Raw genomic sequence first — 22736 nt, forward strand, 5'->3', positions numbered from 1 at the left:
GCCAGGACTTGTTGGCTTTTACCTTCCCGATGCCACTGTCCTGGAGGGGCTGATCACAGAGTGAGCCGAGCTACGGCCCACGAGGGGGAGCTTCTCACCTCTTGAGACCTGCAGGAGGGTTTATTGATTAATATTGTTCCATTTTTGTGCTGCTGAATGCTTTTCCTGTTAAATAAATAGGTTTTTTCCACTTTTCCCCAAGGAAATCTTTTCCCAAATCAGCTGGGGGAGGAGCCACTTGGATTTGCTTTCTAGAGGGACCCCAATTCAGAAGTTTCCTCCAAAATGTGCCCCAAACCAGGACAGCTGCCTTTCAATAGCTCCGCTAGATGGCAGGGTGCACTTACCAAAGAAGTAAATGTATCATGGTATTTTTAAACCACAAAATGTGCAGATCCAACGTGGAAAAGGTCTTGTCACTGCTCTCAAACAATGTTCGAGGACGGAAAGATTTCGCTGACATTACTTTTATTTTCAAACGTATTCGAACATGAAGTGGCACACACCTTTACTTCTGTCCTTCTCTCTCTTGTGTGAGAGCAATCCTTGAATATATAGTTGTAAGCCAAAACCTAATTTTCGGCAGGCCTTTGAAAAATTCAGGAAGTTTTTTTCCATGGGAAGGAAAGCATGCAATGCCAGTGTTTCAGGTGGAGGTTACAGGCTGCCCAGGGAGACTTTCTGTCCTACCACCTTTCATGTGGGGTCTATTTCTTTGTGAGATCTTTATTGCTAGCAGTATCTAAATGTTGGTGGTGAGCTCTTGCCAGGGAAGAAAAGGAAGGAAGGAAAGCACTTCTCTTCAGTGTTTCTGGTGCAAGGTGCAGCCTCCCAATCAGAGAAAGGCAAAACAGGGCAAGGTCAGGGTAGGCTAGGCAATGAGAGTCATGGAAGAAAGCAAGGCAAGGCAAAGACAGGAAAAAAGAGGTAGGAAAGCCAAGGTGAAGAGCGATTGACTATGGCAAAGCAAGAAAATGGAAGCGGTGGGAAGGGCAAAGGAAGGACATGGAGGTGTAAGTAAGGAAAGACAAGGTTCAGATGGGAAAGGCAAGGCAAAGGAAGGGCAGACAAAGCTGAGCAAGGCCAGGGACAAAAGTTGCAAGCAAGTCAAGGCAGGAGATGGGCATGCAAGGGAGTGCAAGGGAGAGGTAAGAGGCCAAGGCAGTTCTAGGGCTGGCTTTGTCAGGAAAGGAAAGGCAATAAAAGCTGACAGGGAAAACACCAGAAAATTATGTCAAAGGAGGAAAAGGGGTGTTCCTCTGGGAGGGTGACGTGGCTGACAGGCAGGCTGAGGTGCCTTCACATCAACACACGCAGCATGGGCAACAAACAGGAGGAGCTGGAAGCCACTGTGCTGCAAGAAAGTCATCACCTTGCTGCACTGCTGGAACTTGGTGGGATGGAGCCCATGACTGGAGTGTCACCACTGACAGCCACAGCCTGCTCAGAGATAAGGGGAGGAAGGAGAGGTGGAGGATTGCCCTCTACATCCAACGTGGATTCCATGTGAGGAGCTGTCTTTGAGGAACAGCCATGAGCAAGGCAAAGGCCTGCAGGTAACAATCAGTGCCCCAGGCAGCAAAGCAACCTTGTGGTTGGTATCTACTACAGGCTGCCTGCTGAAGGGGATCCCACTGACAAAGGCTTCTTTCTAAAGCCACAGGAAGCATTGTGCTCTCAGGCTTCTGTCCTGCTGGAGAGCTGCAACCACTGTGCAGTGGAGATCCTTCCTTGACAGATGGCTGGAACAGAGTTTCAGTGACCTTTGCAGTTAAGGTGTGCCATATGCAAAGAAACGTTGCTTTTGGCATCACTAGAAATTAATGCCAGCTGTAGATATGAGAAGATCACAAGTCTCTTGCTCACTGAATATTCTGAAAGACAGCAGACTGTCTTCAGCAAGATTTAGGATGAGATGCAAAGAGCCACATCTCTTTTCTGGTTAATTTTGTGGCCACGATTTCACTTCTTTTGACTCTTCTTAAACCCTACTTTGTCATCATTTGGTCAGCTCATGAGGCTTCTTTCTTTTTAAAATTGCATTTTCTCAAGGCAGAGAAATTGCAACTATTTACCTTTGAGTAGAGGAGCATACACAGAGTGCCAGGGTGAAAGATTATTCATACCAGCAAGGGAAAGGCAGACTGTTGAAGGAAAGGTAAAATCTTAAATGCTAGAACTGAAGACAGAGCACCACTAAGTCAAACAAAAGATTTGTCTATTTGCTTTTAAACTGATACAAAGCAAGAAAAAGTAAATTATTATAACTACTTTAAATCCAGTAAAAAATGTGCTGAGCTGTGCATTAAGACAAGGGTGGAAGTTTACAAGTTACAAATGCTTAAAACACTTCTTGCTAGGGATAGCACAGCATTGCATCAGGCAGTTTACTAGTCCAACTGTTCTTGAAAGATTTGCATCTCAAAAAGATGAATTCTTAAATTTGACCTATAATGACATACACATAAACAAGCAAAACATTGTCTCCTCTCCTCCCTTTCTCTCTGCTTTCTTGTCATGGGGTGTGTGACTAAGGAGAAGCTGAAAGAATCCATGAGTGACAGAGCTCACTCCCATCAATCCTCCCTGATGGAGTGATCAAACTGTAGTGCAAAAAACAGGGCTTTACCCTTTCAAGTGTATTTTATCCTGCTGAGATCAGCACAGATCTAGGGGATGAAACTGACTTCCCCCAGCTGCCATCCAAGCTAGGAAACTGTATAACTCAGTACTACCTGCAAATTTTTTGCCTTGAATCCCCAAAGTAATGATGCTCTCTATCTCCATCCCTTAAACTCCAATTCTGTCAGCTTTCCATTGCTCAGAAATAGACTAGCCAAGATAGCAGTGAGGAAAAAAAGAACAAAATAAACGTATTTTATTGTGTAAGTAAGTAGATTTGAGATGGAAATACTAAAAGTTAAGTATTTATGGAGCCCCACGCACACAGTTCTCTTTTTACAGTTGCACTTAAGGATTGTACTTCAATTACGGTTACACAGCTATCTTCCCCCCTCACACACTGACTGCCCCTTAATATTAGAACCTAATCTGCCACAAAATTACATGAAATAAAACCATCTGAGAAATATACTTGAGAATGACTGTTGTTTACAAAGAAGGTAATTTATAGTATACAATTACTGATAAGGTAGAACAAGAATTCAAAAACTGGACTGCATTACAAAGCATTTCTTCAAACATCCATTTTGGATTATTGCTGTAAGGTACTAATTGGTCTGTTCTAGACTAATTTACAGACATTCATAAAATAGTGAAAAATCCATGCTTTAGAAACCTGGGACATTTCATGCCTTTGTGCTAAGAGAACATGAGGATGGAAGTGATTGGCAGTTTTCAATGTAGATTAGTAGCATTTAGAGTTTTTTTTCTGGTTTACTAACTGATTCTTCGTATTTTTTCTCCTTTTTCTCAGGTGATTTTTTATCTTCAGGTGTAGTCCATGGAGGGCTGTGAAACTTCTGTAGAGGTAAAAAACATGGTGTATAGAATACATATATAAGTAAGCAGAAATAAAAAAAAGTATGTTAAAATTCCATGGCAATGGAATTATCCCTAGAAAAGGGTTCTGATCTCTATTAAAGAAAGCATAATTAACAACCTTCACAGTGCAAAACCATACAAGTCTACTGCATACAGCTTAATATCACTGCATATTATATATATATACCAATTATATATGTATTTAATATTTAATTATTTTGGAAATCTCTCCTACTCCTGCTTCCAGGGCTATAGACATCACACTATCAAATTAAGTGATTTGACTACTAATTCATTTGACTACCAGCTCTTAAAATATTTAATAGTTTGCAAATTGTTACCAGCCAGAAGACATGTGGAACAGATGAACTGCAATCAGATGCAGTCAGAGTCTGAACTAAGTAGTCTTCTCTTTTGAGACAGAACTTGGTGAAGGATGTGTAAGTATACTTCAAGTACCTGCATTTCACAAGAGCTTTCAGTAAAACCCCACAATTGCTCTGAAAGGGAATACCTGGAAGCTTGTCCCTGTTTCTGCTGCCTTCAAACGAGATGTTGAATCATCACGATGCCCCAAACACGTCTTGGCAACCTGTCAACAGAAATGGCGGAGATAACTACTTCAGATTTTGTCCAAAAACATTCAGTTTTCCAAAAAAAACCCCAAAATCACTGGGTCTTCTTGTAAGCCTAGTTTATGCAATAGAACAAAATTTTCACAGCTAAGCTTATCCCAGCCTCCCATCATCCCTGTCACAGCCTTCAACAACATTGCTGAAGTCTTGGGACAGCCAGTTTAACAGCTTGAATCTAGATACTCATCCAGCTTTTTTACTTCATGCTTAAATCTCATCCCCACTAAGTGAAGTTTACTTCTATAAGTGGTCCTAAGGAACAGAAAATTAACTACAAGTGTGTTTTATGGGTGAGGAAATAGTAACAAACAGTAGAAAATCAGCATTACAGTTAGAACTTCTCTATTACTATTCTCTTGTCTAAACTCTAGATCTCGAAGGTATAATAATCCCTGAATAGAAATATAAAGTCATTGAATGGGGAAATTAGATGAGTCTCAAGGTGAAAAATCTTGGTGCTTTAATTGCTGTCATTTTATTCAATGAATAATGTTATATTCTTAGCCAATATGCTTTTTAATATCTGGGAAAACAGAGTTGCACAGCATAAATAGAATTAATTGCAAAGTAGATTTTTGAACCAGGGAGATCTCCAGATATGAAACCAGAGATTTACTCAACACTGAAAATCCTACTGTCCCTTCAGGAGTAGGATTAAGGATGTCATAAGAAAAGAAGTTGAAACATGAAATACAGTCAAATATTCGTAATACTTGGTCATTACTCTAAAAGGAGTTCATATTAGAATTTCACTACTTTTTTTTGCTATTAAAAGTGATACATTTAAATGGAGTGGAAATGACAGGGTTTTTATAAAGTTTTAAGTCATCAAGACTCTTTCCAATGTAACAGTGGGGGGGTTTAGTAATGTTTAAGCTGAGTAATGTCAGCCTCTGAGATGATGAAGATGATTTTGATGTGGGGAACTCTTTTTCAGATTTTCCCACTCTAGACAGTAGCAAATAAAATTTGGATTCATACAGGGAATAATCAAGGCAGTATTGATTAAAATAAAGTATATTGATAAAGCACCTACTCCTTTTATGACAAAAAAAATCAAACAAAACATGTGGTTTATGTCTTAGACAAAGACTAAAAAGTCAGATGACAGAGTAGCAATTTTTAGTAAACTTTTAATACTTTAAAACTATAAGTGTAGTCCTGTCAAAAGTTCCATTTAAATTATTTACTCTTAATCAAGATTTAAAAAAGATATTTCAAGCTGAACCATCTTCAGAAAAAATGAGGATTTAGGTGACTTCTAGTTGTGCAGCTTGAGGACAGAAGATAGTATTGGTCAAACAATCAATAGTGTTGCAAAATGTGTAATGAAGAGGATAAAAATAATGCTAATTAAATATGATCATTTACATATCCAGAATTTTCTCTGACTATACATACTAGAACATGAAATCAGGTAACCTATTTCACCAACACAATTTATAGGAGATAGGAAGCAAAAACTATTAATTGCATTAATAAAGCTAAAGGTCAATTCCTTGAGACACATGCAAAGGAAGAAAAAAAAATCAGGTCTGCTTTAGAGGAAATAACAGCAAACGATAAAACAATGCTTTTTGAGTGAGTAGTCTTGCACACTCTTTTCACAGACCAGCTAAAAAAGGCTATCTTGATAGGAAAAGAGCAATAAAGACTTAAGTCTGTAGTATTTCATATTTGTTCACTCAGAGATCTTTTCTTTTTAGTAGCACACCATATGTTGGGGAAAGACAGTAGGGACTTCTTCTTAACAATGTCTTTATGATGTTAAAGCACAACATATTCATTACTGACTCCTTGTCACTGGGAATCATTGTGTATCATTACCAAACAAATTACCAGGATTGTAACCAGTGCCTATGGATGAGGTGTTACACAGACAGACAGACAGACAGACAGACAGACACAGGGCTGGGTTTAACAGAACCCAAACTGAATGCCATCCACATATGACCTCAGGCATATATATAAACACATACACACACACCCCCATGTGTGTATCTATGTGCTTTTACGTGTGTATATAAATGCATATATAAACACATAAATACACAAATAAACACAACACATTGTCCCTCAGCTAAAGATCAGCCTCTTCTATAAGTATTCTACATTTCATCAAGCCTTACACAACTTTTCCAAGGAATAACTAACCTCTAGTCATAATCTGAACAGAGTTCACTCCAATTTCATCATTTTACATGCTTTTCTTCCCCTCCTTCAAATTTTATTAACAACTGAAGTTTCCTTTACCTTTAGATATTAAGAAATGTGCAACAGCAAAGTAAGCACTCTTATGGTTATGCAATTTCTCCTTGTTCTGTGGAGGACGTGGCAGAAGGGAGGTAACCTATAACTGAACAAGCTTTTAACACCTTTGTGATAAATGGACACTGTATAATTTAAAAAAATATATATTGTATACCGAATTATGTAAGATTTTTTTTCCAGAATTTTCTTCACACTGTCATGATCACTTAACAGCAGATTACTCAGTTACCTCCACAGGATTTTGTTTTATCTCAAGATATAACAATATATTCAATATATATAGAATAATATACACATATTTCACCAGCAAATTAGTCAGAGTATCACTATACTTTCTGAACTATTGAGCAGCAAATCCTCAACAGTCAGAGCAGACTCTCACAACAAAATTTGTCTCGCTCATTTTTTCTGGGTTTTTTTTTCTGTTCTATTTGTATCTTTATAATTACAGCCACAATCCATGCATTTGAGATTTCTGTGAAGAGCTGATCCCACGCTGTTTGACTGAGTTTATTGTCTCAGTAAAAGCAGCAGATTTAGCTTTCTGTCAGAGCTATCACAAGAAAAACACAGCTTACAGCTTTTCTAGACTGGCAGTGAACAATATCACAGCCTTTCAATTATTATGCTGTCATGTCTTACATCTCCCCAAAGGCTCTGCTTTGTTAAACAAAGCACCTGTGAAGGCTGTGCCTGATTATTAGAAATAAATAAATTAGTATTAAATATAATGATATGTAAACAAGGGGTTTTGCATCTCACTGTAATGCAGGCAACGCTTCACCCAGGAACAAATAAATTTTTGAAATGGTGAAACATCAAATGACACCACTTTCCACCACTGCTCTTCCTGCAACCGCTCTACCACTTCTATTAGGCAGTTTGGAACAGAAACCTTGATAATATATATGCACAGATTGGCAGCAAAGAGCATTTGCTCCTCAGCACTTTAATACAGAACACAGTGGGTTTATAAATTAATATATCTGCCGTCCTGAGTAGGAAAAGTCCCACTGACAGTCACCTAAAGCATTCATGCTTTCATCCAACCTAGATCAGGCCTTATTTTTCAGGTAAGCTAATCTTACATCTTGAGAATCGCACTCCTGGGTGCTTTGATTTTCTTCCTTTTTTGAGGCCACATGAAAATTCTCTTTCTCTGCTGAGACATTTTGCCAGACCTGAAAAATATAAAATAATAATTTAAAAAATTATTATAATTGTGGTAAAATTTCAAATAAGCTAGATCTGAAAATTCAGGATAACAAAGAAAAACCAAGAGGTCCATCAAATTTAAGAATCTTATGGCAAAATATAGAAATAATTTCATCTCCAAACAAACAAGCCTTCTTTCAGGCCTTGAACATGAAAAATGAATGAATAAATGTTTGACTTCCTGAGACTTTACACATCTAGAATAAAATAAAAAATGGGAATAAATAAAAATCAAGACGGCAAGTAAACTGTGGTTTACATTCTGCACAGGAACAGAAAAACTTTAGAAATACACTGTAATAAAATTTAAGAAATGAATAAATATCAAACTGCAAAACACAGGTCGCACATCATTTGTACAATACCAACTGCATAGCAGCAGGATAAACCTAGACAACCTGGACTTTCATTTGTATTATGTTTGCATCATAAGCTATGATATCTATCCCATTAGTATTTTACCTTTCTCTAGACCTCCTTCCATCTGGGAAAAAAAAAGAGTTGAGAAAAAAAAATAAACCAAGCACCAAAACTTCTTCAATAAATAATAAATACATTTTAATCTCTAAATGATGTATCTGGACACAGGCTAGATCCAAGATTAGCACGGTGATACAGTACACTAAATATACTGCAAATATCTAGGCACAGTATAATTGTCTGCAGCTGAAGGGTCACCTTGGCCAAGTTAAATTGCTCTTGGTATTTATGTAACGTTTTACTGCCTTTCAACAGGATTTTATGCAAGTCAATACCTTTTTAAAAAAGCTAGGCGATGTGCTTCTGCTATTTTTGGCTCTAAATTCACACAGAAACAATTTTATGCAACTCTACAGAGGCTAGTTTAATCGTAAAATCATGCATTTGTGACAATTTTTCACTTTTTCCTTCCACTTGATCTGCAGTGGGAGTTAGACTTTAAACTTTTCTGTCTACCCTTGTGATTTTCTAGGGGATGTTCTGCCATAGCATGACAGAAATATGAAGGAAAATAAAGCATGGAAGCACAAAAATCACACTTTTTTCCTCCCAAATGTCTCATGATTCAGATATACAACTATTGCTATTGTGACAGTCCAAACTATGGCGTTACATTCACAACTGGAAATGGTGAGGAATGTCTATTATCTATCTATCTATCTATCTATATACACATATATACAATATGTTTATTTGAAAACACATTTTTCTGCTTTTCTCTGTTGGATTCAATGAGCAGCTAACAGAATTCTGACCCAGGGAGGAAGCATCTCCAATCTAACATTCATTGCTTAAAACAGTTTCACAATACTGGTGTTAGTGAAATGACTGAATCACTTTCCTCTTATTAATTTTTCTTCCTAAAATTAACAGCTGTGTCCAAAAATTCATGGCAGGTTTGTTGTTGGTAGAGGAACAGATTTTCTTCATGCTGTGTGAGAGTCACTGCTGTTTGCTGTACAAGCACAGAGAAACTCTATATACAAGCAGTGCAAAACAGATTGTTGTGAAATTTCAGGGCTAATTCAAAGCCAGACTATTTGATCAGAAAGACAATAATACAGAAATCAGTACAGATATATAAAGATAGTAAGAAACCTTAAAAACATACAGGTAACCATTGGTATTTTTCATTCTAATTGCACTTAACTGGTCACAGATCTGGGTAACAATGAATAATAATAAAAAACACCTTTCATTTAGACCAGGAGTAAAGATCTTGCAATCAAAAATGCAGAATAAGCATCCTATTTGAAGCCAGAATAATTTTAATTTCACCTGGTGACTGAAATTTCAGTTACAGACATTCCTACATGACAAAATTTATGCCAAGGAGTTGAAGAAGAAATTTTGTATTTTCAAGAAGAAACAGAATGTATATATTTAAACACATGTAGACTTCACATCAGGAGCTAAAATATAGGAGAGGTTACACATAAAAATTCTAAGTCTTAAATGAACATATAATGAACTAAATGTAGCTTCACTGCAAAAGGAAGTAAAGAAACTGAAGGTATTTAGTCAAAAATCTTTTAAGTACTTCACAGATGTTTAGGGATGGGTGCAGAAGTTTTAGATCCTATTATAAAACCTCAAAATCTATGTTTGTATTCCCATAAATACTATTTTTTTAAAGCCATTCGACAAAATATATGTATTGGCATAGTACTCCTAGGACCCCTTAAGTGATTAGTGAAATATTAAGCAAGTAGTTGTCATTATAAAATCTTAAATGAATGAGAAAAATGAATAAAAGTGTAGGACTATAATCAGAATACCTCAAGTTTTAATATCTCTAGCTTTCAAACCTTTCCCTTGTTCTTGATTCTATGCTTTATGATTCCTCTGGTAAATATAAAAAATGAAAGGTAGTCTAAACTCAGATTTCATTAAGATAGTGACAATTTTCATTATAAACAGGAGACACAGTGTTTACTAACGTGTTTATTTCAACACTGTTTCTTTAATCACATTTTTCCTAGTAACTTTGGCCTGTGTTTTTTGGCTTGACACTTGATGTGTCCTTTTTCTTCCATGTTTTTGGCTGTTGCCTGGATTACATGCCAGTGTGTAATTTGCCAGGGCTGCACTGAATTCAGTGGTGATATATTGGCTTGACAGGGAAAGAAATTTCTATGCAGGCTGTAAAAAACAAAAACTGCATCATTCCATGTGTTTGGAAAGAGCTTGACTCACCTGTTTAAATAATAGATAGTAATGGGGTGGACAGCAAAGTCAGGTGGCACTAGGAGCAGTCAGCAATGATGATACAGTATCAGATGATAAATTATTCCCTAAGGAAATTTACTGTCCTGTAAAATTTTATCTGTTCAGCTCTCTAAAAACCAAAATATGCTTAAGGTTAATAGAGAACAAGGGATGGTTAGAATTCTGTCTAGCTGACTGGATTTCAGAGTTACCTAGTCATTTTTTTTCCATTTGTTTCTTTTTCCATAATGAATGTCCATGTACTAACAGGCAAAATCTGGACTTCTGTTACCCTGGGTATCAGCATGGAAAATAGGAAAGGTCTGAGTTACACGTTTATAGCTCCTTTTTTGCTGAATTTCTGCTACTGAGGTCGTGAAAGCATTATCTAGGAGTTTTTATACAAGTGGTAAAATGGTAGAATAAATTTTCAAGGTGCATACATCAAAAACTGTATAGATAATTTTTGTGGCAAATATTATTCCAAGTGAGACAAGATGTCCACAGGGGTTTCTTCTGTCCTTAATGTGTATGATGACATTAAAAATCCAGAGCATAAAACAACTATCAGTGATGGCAAAGTATGGCATCAGAGAGTGAGGGTAGAAAGCAAACCTGTTGTTTTAGTGGCTTGCCTATGAACACTTATGTCTAATGCCAGAATAAAGTTAGCTCACTTTATATGGATCATTTGACTTCAGATTTCTTCTAATAATCATTTGCTTAGCAGTAACTCTAGATGACTTTTTAAAATTTATCTGTAGCTAAAACACAAAAGAAAATAGAATTAATCAGGTTTGAAAACATAACGTTTTGTTGAATACTCATGCATATAATAAATATTACTACTAGATAAAAAAAACTTGTTATTAAGTTTTTATAAGTCAATTACTCACATATTATATTTAATCCTGTAATTTCCCATTCCCTTATTAATAGCTACATTTTTAGATCCTTTTTGGTTTTAGAGTGGGCAAGTTCAAACACCTAGTACTTTGTAGATGCAAAGCTCAAGGATTGCTAGAGATATGGGTACATGCTCTTGCAAATATATGTATATATAAACTACATGTATAAATACACATACTGCTTCATTTTTCCACCACTCCTGAAGTGTTAAAAGAGGCATTCTTCATGTAGGGAAAGGAACTTTCTTTTCTATAACTATTAAGATACTTGGCATCTTCAGCTGCGTGTGGGAGGTTGATGTTATAATACTTAAGAAACTGAAACAACCAAATAAACACATTCATTCAGCAACACGCTTCATTTCCTACAGCCATCATAAAGGAAAAATCAATTATCCACGGGATAATGAACACTGTGTTACATTACTGACCCTCAGAGCAGCAATAATACCCACCAGAATACATTCACAGGCAATTACAGCCTTCCCAAATGAATGAAACAGCTATTCACGTTACAGACATGGACATCTCTGTTTCCAGGAAGACAAAGCCAAAGATGCGAACAGCAGCTTGGTGAATCTGGAACCCTTCTGAATTCCATAAATGGGGTCACTTGGAAAAGGCCTTTTCCTTTTGAGGTTTGACTTTTCTTCCACAATTCTGCTTGAAAAGAGGCTTTTTTTATTGATTTAAGTCTGGTAAAGGAAACTTTAAAAAAAAATCCCTCTACTTGCCTGTGTGAAAAATGCCTATTTTATGATTGGCTTTTGGCAAATATTGAAATGAATATTATATGTGTTGTGTTAGAAAGTGATGCTGTATTAATTCTCTTAAGTAGTGTGTTAAATATAGTCTTAGGTTATAACAAAATGTTAAAATAGAAACTACGCTATGTAGGATACTTTTTTTAAAGAGAGGACTCACACTGAGATAGCAGCCACAGGACACCTGAATCTTTCAGAGAAAGGGAATTTATTGCTCCATTATCAGAAGAAATGAACTTCTCCCTGCCTCGCTCAACCATGATGACACCATCAGGATTCAGGGGAAGAAGCTGACACTGCCCAGACAGAATCCTGTGTTGGAATGGAATTTACGCATCAGGTATGAGCTGTATGAATGTGCAACAGGCTGTTGCTTTTAAGGGTTAATCCTCTGTTAACCTGGGTCCTTTTTCAGGCTTATTTTGCCCGAAAAGGTACCTGGACTGTCCATAACTCTTCGTTTTTATTGTCTCATATTGTCCTAACCCAAATTGCCCAAATTATTATTACTCTAACTATATTGCTATTTTTATAACCATTTTATTATTAAACTTTTAAAATTTTAAGAACAAGTGATTGGCGTTTCTCAGACCTGTTTATTTGAGTCCCTTCTAAACAGTTGCACTTATAAAAAATTACCTGGCAATATAATAACATGACAACAGTTCCACCAACAGAGATGTGGACTATTGTCTTTCAAAAGATACGAGAGAAAAAGGACTTAAAAAATAATTTATAACTTACCTCCAAATATGTAATGATTAAATATTTAATACTAATTATATTACTCCACTGCTTCAAAAACTCAATTTTAGCACCATCCAAATGACTTTCAAGGATTTGAACCAAAATACACTTAATGTTACAAGTTTTTTGTTGCAAATGAATGTCTGCTTTTCTATTATATGAGAGCACCTTCATACTAAATGACATTTAATTTATTATTTTTTATTTTGTATTTTATCTGTTATTGTTTTAGCATAAAATAATAAATGTAGAAAAAGAGGGAGATTTACCATTTTGGAAGATGATGGGATTCCAGGTGTAAGGCAGTAAATAGCATTTTACATTGCTCAGGGCTAAACTGAACTTAAATGTCTTGGATTTAATCACTAGTTCATTCCTCAATTCTTATGCCTTATGATTCAATGCAATACTTCTAATCAACTTTCTCGAAAATTCCTAATAATGGCCAAAATGCTCAATGAATATTTTCTTTATGAATATTTTCCAAACCACATCTTTGCTCAAGTCAAAGAAAAGGATCTTAACTGCTTTAACATAAAACAATTATAACTTTCTCCAATGTTTCCCACTTGGCTGCCAAAGGCAAACTTTGTAAGATTAATAATATATATTTTATAAAGGATACATGCATTAATAATTTTCAAATAAATCTTCAATATATCTGTGGTTAGCAAAATTCCCTTGAGAGTACTTTCAAAATTACATTCTATTTTGTAAACCCCTTAAAATGATCTGTTAGCTCCTCTGCACATTTTCTGTGTTCATTTACGCAGAATATCCATAGAAAAAATTGCTAATATTGAAAACAAAAAAGGAAATGGGGTTACTAATGTTCAACTGCAAAGACACATAAATTCAGTCTTACTATCATTGCTCACGTGCACATATTTTTTAAGAGAACATGTAACAAACACATCACCTGGGAAAGTCACAAGATGAAAAATAAATTACTATTTTCCTGCTAAATGCAACTTCAACTAAAATTAGGAATAGTGCACATTTTATCCATCATCCCTGCTGTCACCCAGCAAAAGAAAAAAAAACCAGAAACTTAAAAAAAAAATCACTTGATGTGAGTAGGTGAGGATAGATCTGTCTAAAATAATAACATCTGAAAAGTAATTAAGGGCTCTTGTCTGTTCCTGGTAGAGAAAAAGCTTGTCCAGAAATGTGCTGAGCATCACAGCAAACCTGAGGCCGCTCTAGTCTGGGGTCCTGGCTTTAGACTGAAGCAAAATCAGGCGAACTGGATGGATGTATGCTGTAAATGCTAATCCACAGCTCCATGTGAGACCATTCACCATACCTAACAACCTGGAATTTAATGTTCTTTAAAACATTTCTTAAGAAATTTAAATTTTGTATACACGTATATCTTTTCAACCACTGTCAAGCAGTAATTCACAGCATTTTGAGACATATTATGTAATAGATTATGGGAGACTTCACTGAAACATCTGAGAGGTAAAGAGTTAATTAAAAAAGGGTATTTGGAGTGATAACATGGAATAATTTTCATTTACAGGCAAACAGATCTGCAGTTAACAGCCACCGAACGTGCAGCAATAAACAATTAACAGTTACTTATTTAACCCATTAGCACATTGCTAATTTCAGAGTTGAACCCTGGGGTAACAGGCTACACTTACACTCTGCAACAAAGAGCAGTGAGGTCAAATAGTTAATGAAATTAAGATAAAGATCATGCCACTAAAACTTGAAGGAAATTGTGTGTATGTGTGTGTTGTGGTGGCCTTTAACAGACTAAATAAGAGATACCAGGTGCTTGTTTCCATTTCTCTTGATTGTATTCAGTTGAAGAAAAAAAAAAGCCCTCTAAAGCTAATTTACTATCAATATAATGTCCTAATAATGAAGACTTCTGTAGAGTAAGTAATAAACCTAAAGAGCTTTAGGTTTCAATTTCATGGTCTCTGATGTTAAACATTTTTCCAGCATGTATTAAAATTTTATTAAAAATTAGGAACAGAAGAAAAAGGGCTGTAGGAATGTGCAATGAGGCAACAGCAAAACCATAATCTAATGTAAATTTCAGAAATAAAAGATATGAGCAGGAGTTGCCATAACCTTGTGAACCACCATTAACATTAATACAGGATTATAGCTGCCATCTAGATGATCATAATGAGAATAAAACTCTATTAGCCCAAAGGCAGCTATGAAAACTAGAATAGGAAAGACTTATACAAATAAATAAGTCACGCTATGCATGCATTTGCAATTAAATTAACTTCTATCCATTTAAAAACAAAATTCTTTCTCCATTAGCCTCACAGACACTCCCAGTACCTGACATTTCTGAGGTAAGTATCACAGGAGACATGTATTCCTTTGTCTTTGAAATTAACTCCTAAAACAATTGATGGCATCATTTTTCAATGCCATTTTATTCTTCTAATGTATATGCATTAGGAAAGGCTGCTATGATTGCATGTCATTACTGCACAGTATAGAATGTGTCTGACTCTACATTCAGTAATTGCCTTTTTGTTCTTTTTAATTACAGATTTCTAATCCCCTGGTTAAACACAATGATCTACAGGTCACTGAAACTGCAGGCTTTGGTGGCATCATTAACTGAGGCAGAAGTAAAGTCGGAGGCAACAGAAGTTGTAAGTTCTGAGGAAGCAGCAGCTGACTCCTCAGACCTAAATGGAGCACAAATCCACACACTGCCCTCAGTGCTCCTGCTGGTCACTCACAGCTGGCCACAGACAGAAACACAGGAAAACTGAGTAGGAAAGGACCTCTAAGATCAAGTCAAACCACCACCAAACCATATCTTGATGTTTTTTATATTATATATCTAATATAAAGCCACATATATAGTATTTTGTGCCTGTTAGATTTTCCTTCTGATAAAGTTATGAGGTCACATGTTATTTTTACCCCCAACTGTGAGCATACAATTATTTTCAAATAATAACCCGAATTACAGAATTACTGAATCACAGAATTACCTAGGTTGGAAAAGACCTTTGAGATCATCAAGCCCCACTGCATTCAGCCTGTATTTTCTCCATTGATACAAGGAATCTGATGTGGCATCACAGGTTGTCTTTCAACCTATGCTATGTACAATATGGGAATGGGTGCTATTGTTTCCTGTTTGAAATTCAAGTGCATTTTCACTCTTAGAATAGTGCAGCTCACAAAATACACAAAGCCTGCAGTGTATTTTGGGTGTTTATAAACAAGAAATTAATTTGGGGAATACATGGAACAATGTTTTTGCTTTAGGAGAAGATAAAAACACAGAAAGATAAAACTCTCATGGTTAAGGATTAATGATCTGCCTTCTGGTTACGCTTGATTTTAGTTGTGTCACTGAGCTTGTATGCACAGAGCCCTAAATCCATCTGTCACTGTGTACTTTTGGCACCAGTGCTGTGTTATGACAGGTACATGACAGGAAAAATGGCTTTGAACTGAAATATTAGTGCCAATTAACATGGTAAATTCTGTGTTTTATATTCTTATTCTGCAAATATTAATTTATTGAAGACAGGTCGAAAAGCAGACCTCAGACTTATACTGCTTTTGATCTTTCAGATCAAACTTTAAGATTACTTTTCCTTGATTTAAATGTAATAATTTCTCATTATTACACAATTTTCCAGATTAATGAACTATCCAGAACAACAACTTTATTTTGCACTGATCCAGGCACTTAATAATGCCCTGCTTTGTACATATTTTATAAACCTAATTTATTCTTTTTCATATCATATTCTCTAGAAAAAACAAAATGCCCAAGTACTTTCTTTTCAAGAAATGTGGCAACTTTCTTTCCTGGTTATCCTTTCTACACCAGGTTCTTATGCTTAATATCTGTAACAAACTCTCAGGTGTCACAATTACCAATGATGAATGCAAATATACAACCTACTTATTTGGAATTTTTTTTTAAATGAGGAAGCAACCTCATCCCAGGGATAATTGCCCCCACAGTACAGCTATCATACACTCTATGATTTATCCTTCCTTGGGTTTAAAGTAAGTTTGCCATTTTAGAAAGTAATTTTTAGGCTGGAAGACAACAATTTTAAGATATTTACCAGAAAAATTATCATTTGTTGCCTGAAGGTGAAAGTGCTGCTTATCAGACATGACAAGATGTGTAAGTGCTGATCATCTTAAGTTCCCACTTTTATGTATGATAACACATTTAATTAATCACACACATTTATATTCCCCCCCAAATACTAGCCTGCTGTATCAAAATATTTATGCAAATCTAATAACAATGAAAAAGAGAGCTATGCATCTTTATTTAAGAGTTGATTTGTGTTTGTCAAAGGGAAAAAAAAGCCAAGGAGAAGATATATAAGAAAGGGTGTCATAATAAAAAAACACCTATACAGCTCAACTGCAGAGGGTGACTATGATTCTTTAACAACTTTTTTCATAGTAGCAGATTTCATTATTTTCATGATCACAGATAATACACAGATCTTTAATAACGAGGTGTCAATGTGTGGAAGGAGAGGTTTGCAGACCATTATTCTTTCAGACATTTTCATGGCACATGCCAAGTGCAGAGAAACATGAGAACTGCCCATGAGGAGGCAGATTAACTTATCCAAGCACTTCTGGATACAGAGGACTAGAGGCTGGTTTCTCAAAGGCTACAGCACACAAGCAGTGACACATTTTACCAAGTACCTTAAACACAAAATATATTATGATAATTGAAAAAAAAAAAAAAGGAGGAGTTCTCTGTGTTTCAGTCAAATATCAAAAATCTAATTCTAATCTTTATTCTGTATTCTCATGTCCCTATGTGTAACACCAAGGAGACCCCAAACTCTCCAAAGGCTCTGACCCTAGACCAACATTAAACAGATACAAATTCTCTAGCTGGCCCTTATCCTTCAGCACTTCTCCCATGACAGAGGCATGAACACTTCCAGCCTGAAGAAAAGGACAGTAACAGCAAGACAAACAATTCTACAGCCACATTAATAATGAGGAACAACGGGCTCCTGAGATCCCAGAGTGCTGCTCAGCTTGCACCACCTACAAAAGAAAAGTCTGCCATCCTGCAGAACACAGACCCAGGGAGCTTCATCTAAATGGACACTGTCATACCCAAGTGCTGCTGCTAATAATTCATACAGTGCTTTTTTTCCCACAGGTAATGATTTTTGGGAATGATGGTTTCTTCCTGCAAACCAGTTATTAATAAACCAGCAATCATAATTTTAAGAGTAGTGATGTGATACCCAGTTTTATAATTATATTCTGCTTTCAGAAATTGTACTTTAATTACACATAGAAAGATTACTAATTTTGGCTTCAGCCTATGCACTAACAGTAAATACCAAGAGATGCCATACATAAGTTGCAAATGGCTCTGAGATAGCAATTCCTATTTTTATTTCAGTTTTGTAATGAAAGGAGGACATTGAAGTGTCCTTCAGTCATTCTTCTGTAAAAATCCCTTTTCACTGAAATTACACATTCTTCTAGATCTATCTATTCAATCAGTTGAATTCAGGAGCAAAATGCAACACTGGAGATGAAAATTACTAGGACAGTTGTTAATCAGTGTGAATCCTGACTGTACTATCATGTTTGAATTTATTGACTCAAACCAGTTTTCATCTTTTTCTTTCCTCATGCTTTTTCTGAAACTGCCCTTTTCATCTTGCAAGACTGGAATATTCCCTATTGTCAAGTTCATTGACCCATTTTGGCAATTTTGATTTGGGTGTCCCAGATTATTTTATGGTTTTGGATAAAATATTTTTTTCCACTGAAAGAAACCATGATAAGCAATCACATATTACTGCTTAGTGCTGTATTACCATAAACTCACTTTCAGGGCTGACAGGTAAAGGATCCTATGAATCAGCACCCTCATTTATTTTAAATGCAAATCTATCTTCAGTGTAGATTTGTCACGCAGACATTATCTATTTACCAAGTGACAGAATTCTGTCACTCAGTAAAATGTATCTGCTTCCCAACTACAGAACCAATTTACTGACATCAGAAACAGCCCTAGAATGATCCTCAAAATTTGTCGTTATCTTCCGACGAATTTGAAACCCTCCTTGGTTTCAGTTTGATGGTCCTACAGGCCAAAGATGTTAAAATAAACATGTTCAAATAAAACCCCAGCCAAGAGTGAGACCATACCTTGGTGCCTGTCGCCCGAGATGGGCCTTTGGAGCCCTTTGTGCTGGAGGGAGCAGTCAGCCTCCCCGCTGGCTGGGGAGGGACCAGGCTCAGGGTGGGAGGCTGGTGGCGCAGCACAGAGGACAGGCAGAGCTGCACAGTCTCCTTCAGGGCTTTCAGCTGGGACTCCTGGGCAGAACAGGAAAGCATCACTTCTCTAGGATGTGCTGGGATGGAACACCATGGCTTACTTTCTCCATCTCTATTAAAACAAACACTCACGAGTAGCTGCTGCTTTTTCTTACTGATGGGAGGAATCAAGACTGTCCAAAGCAGGATTTTTATGTGATTGGGTTAAATTAGACACATTTGACTCAGGGACCCTTTAATTTCTAACTGGCAGCAGAAGATACTAGCATGCTTCTTTTCAACGTAACATGTCTTTAATTCTGACTTTTCAAGTCAGTGACTGCACAGACAGCATAAATCCCCATTTGTTATGGATAAATGGGCAGAGGTAGCAGACTGCCTAATTTTGCATGATGATATGGACTCAGTCAATCCAGTCTGATATGCCCTTAGTGCTTCCTGCAGATTGCACCCATCTGAAATCACTCTCCTCTCATCCAGAAATTTCTCTGGATAATTTCTCATCCTCTCATTCCTTAATCCTGCCATCCAGTGCACATTCTTCCTTGGCCACAGCCATTCCAATTTTGCCAATCCAAAGGTAAAAGAAGAACAAGTAAATTTATTTCCATCCTGTGCATAGCATAATTCAATATTACTTTGCTGATAGGAGATCTGTAAATGAACATTATGAAAGCACAGGTGAAGGAAACACTATTGGGATGTAAACTGACAAAGTTCTCTATAATCTTGCACAGATTATAGGTAAATAAACCTATGACAGACACTAAGTCCATTGTCAGCACAAACTATAGTTCAATAAATATCTAAATCTACTAAAAATCACTGCAAAATATTTTTGGGCCACATTTTTTTTTTCCTAATTTGACCATCCTCTTCTTAAATAACTTTGCAGATGTACTTAACTTCATGTATAATAATTAGTTCCACTGATTTCAGCAGCATCACTCTCAGGTACAATTAGTATGCATCTAAACAATTGCATGGCTTTCATTTGTTTTTGTCAAATTACATGAAAACATCCCCAGCTGACACAGGTAAACACTCTTACATTACATGACATTTCTTACTTTGTCAAGGGCTGCGTTTTCCAATTTGTCTTTTGCAACTGATAGCTTTTGCTCCAGATCTGTTAGCTGTTGTGCCTGTGGGAATCAAGAAAAAGAAACTGATGCAATCTCCAATGCATTTTTTCATGTGAGAGAGCAAAGAACAGAAATTTTACAAGTAATATATGTGGGTTGGGTCAGATTTGCTTTTCCTGAGGGGAAAAAGAAATTATGGTCAAATGTGCTCCATTGATGTGAATGCAAGTTTATAATAATTCAATGTCAATAGCAAAATTAATTCCATACTATAAAAAATTTCATATTATGCCATAATATCCTTCTGGAAAGGTATTAAAATGTCTTTTAGTAATTTTGTTCATTTTTCTGACTTCTGAGTGCAATTTGAACATTATTTTGTAGTTTTAAACATTGAGATGCCAGCATTAAGCTACTTGGGCATAAACAGACAAATTAGAAAACACCCAAACATTCTTGCATGCAGACACCTTATGAAATTATACTACCTACTAGTGTATAGGGAGGTAACTCCAGATTTTTTTTTTTCTCCATGTCTTTTCCTGGAAATGTAAAAGGAAAATTCACAAGAATAGCTAACTGTGCAGCTACATAGCAGGAAAGCATTTTGGGAGATTTGTGTTTGAATTCAGGATCAGGCTAGTAGCCTCCATATAATGTATATGTCATACATGGAGTGCAGGGGTTCAGAAGATGCTTTTAAATGTTCAGTAAATAAAGACAAATATTTTCTCTCTCTTTTTCCCTAGGAGGTGTGTAAACCCAGCCTGTTCACTTGAAGGAAATACATTCTCTGCAAGAATTTTCTGTTTCAGGGAAGCAGACTCCTGCAGTTCTCAGCCTTGCATTAATAACACATTACTATGCAACCAAAAGGACTAAGGATTCTTTTCCTGTTGTACCTGCAGAAAACCCAGCCTAGTCATTGTTTTCCCTGTTTGAAAAGGCAGCCATAGAGAAGGACAATGGACTAGCCATTTATCTTTTCTCTCTGAAATTCTGATTAGGTGAGTACACATTTAGTACATGCAGAATAATTGGATAAAATTCCCATTTCAGTTTGCAAAATTACTAAGATATAAGAAATTGCTAGAATTCAGTAATTTCTTGGATTTTTTCCTAAATATGGGATACAATATCACTCACGATAAACATGGCCACAGACAATGTCTGAAAGACTGAACATTGACTCTGTGCGATGTACAGACACTTCTCACAGAACCAGACCAAGAAATTTCTCGCATCATTAACACTTTTATATTGTTACTTATTATTTTTCAGTACAGCTATACAAATCAACACATTCTCAATCAAAGAGAATCAAGATTTGAAAAACTGTGATTTCGATTGCCGCTAAAAAGGGAATGACACAAAATAACAAATGACAAACGTGAGGCTGGGCTGGCACCTGTGACAGCGAGCATTGCTGAGCAGTTGGAGTCAGATGGACGATGGTGAGGCTCACACAACAAGGCGACTCCTTCCTTCAGCACCATCAGTGTTACAGCTTAAATCAGGGGAAAACCAGAGCTGCAGTTATGAATTAGGGGGTGTCTGGCTCCCCTCAATAAATGCATTAATTACACAGGCATCTGAAAGCCTGGGTAGGTGACAGAAATCAGGCAGTGCTGCTTAGAAGTGACTCTGTGTTCTTCCTTTCAGGGAATGCCTGGTGCTATAAACACACGGAACTCAATGAAACCACTTCCACATCAAAAATCAACTTGGAGGAAAAGTACTTAAGTTCTTCAATAGATATTTTCTGTGACAAAGAATAACTCCAGTGTAATAACACTGCTCACATACAGGAGAACATTTGTGGTTTATGGTGAAAAGTTACTCATCCAAAGAACAGCTTTCAAATACATTAGTGAAGGTTTTCTGAATGCATCATTTACCAAGACTTAATCTCATTTTTCATATAACTGTCCTATGCTGATGGACTAAAATTTTCTGTAACATTCATGTATATTTATTTCATTTCACAGAATACTGAGCAAATGGCTCAGTGATATCAATCCAACTGATACCAGGTAAGAGTAACATTCTGGCATTAAAAGCACGTTTTGATGAACCATTCACTTGAAAGTAGTGATAGTTACTTACATCTCAGTACCAAATCTGCAGAATAATCTGATATTTTTTTTCCTGAAAGCTTTTTTCTCTCAAGGCTAAATTCATATTTCAACACTTCCACTGCTGCTGCAATTTAGGATTTTGTTAGGGAGCCTAAATGAACTACCATGGAACAAAGATTAAATACATTGGTAGGCCAGGTGCTGTTAGTTGCTACTCACATTTGAACTTTTTCTTGTTTTTCTAGAACTGCCTATCAAGATATTTTGTCTTAGAATTTGAACAAAAAGGAAAAGAGATGAAGTGGTAGATCAAATATGTCTGAATCTATGAAGTGGTAGATCAAATATGTCTGAATCTGTAGCAGAAGCCTTAGAAAAAAGCAAAGATACACTCAAACCATACCAATGAAGCATGGTCACCTTTCACATTTACAAGAGGAATTTCAGTAATACAAGGTACTTGTACAAACTGACATTAGAAATCATTGTTGGATTTATTTTTATTCATATTACCATCATATATACACGCTTGGATTTCATGAACAAA

At 36.3% G+C, this 22736-nt stretch overlaps 1 protein-coding gene across 1 annotated transcript in view; it reads right to left on the bottom strand.

Moving 5' to 3' along the window:
- Positions 1 to 2848: 2848 nt before the first annotated feature.
- Positions 2849 to 22736, bottom strand: part of LUZP2 (leucine zipper protein 2) — a 77329-nt gene continuing 57441 nt past the window's right edge. The window contains exons 8-12 of the mRNA XM_054283638.1: positions 20097 to 20171; positions 18898 to 19065; positions 7499 to 7591; positions 4019 to 4096; positions 2849 to 3482 (exon numbers count right to left, since the gene is read on the bottom strand). Coding sequence (XP_054139613.1) covers positions 3378 to 3482; positions 4019 to 4096; positions 7499 to 7591; positions 18898 to 19065; positions 20097 to 20171 — 519 coding nt within the window. The 3' untranslated portion in view covers positions 2849 to 3377. The remainder of the gene's footprint in view (positions 3483 to 4018; positions 4097 to 7498; positions 7592 to 18897; positions 19066 to 20096; positions 20172 to 22736) is intronic.

This window comes from Melozone crissalis, unplaced genomic scaffold (genome assembly GCF_028551555.1).
Source record: "Melozone crissalis strain CALT ecotype California unplaced genomic scaffold, PUWL_Pcris_2 ptg000038l_1, whole genome shotgun sequence".
Taxonomy (NCBI): domain Eukaryota; kingdom Metazoa; phylum Chordata; class Aves; order Passeriformes; family Passerellidae; genus Melozone; species Melozone crissalis.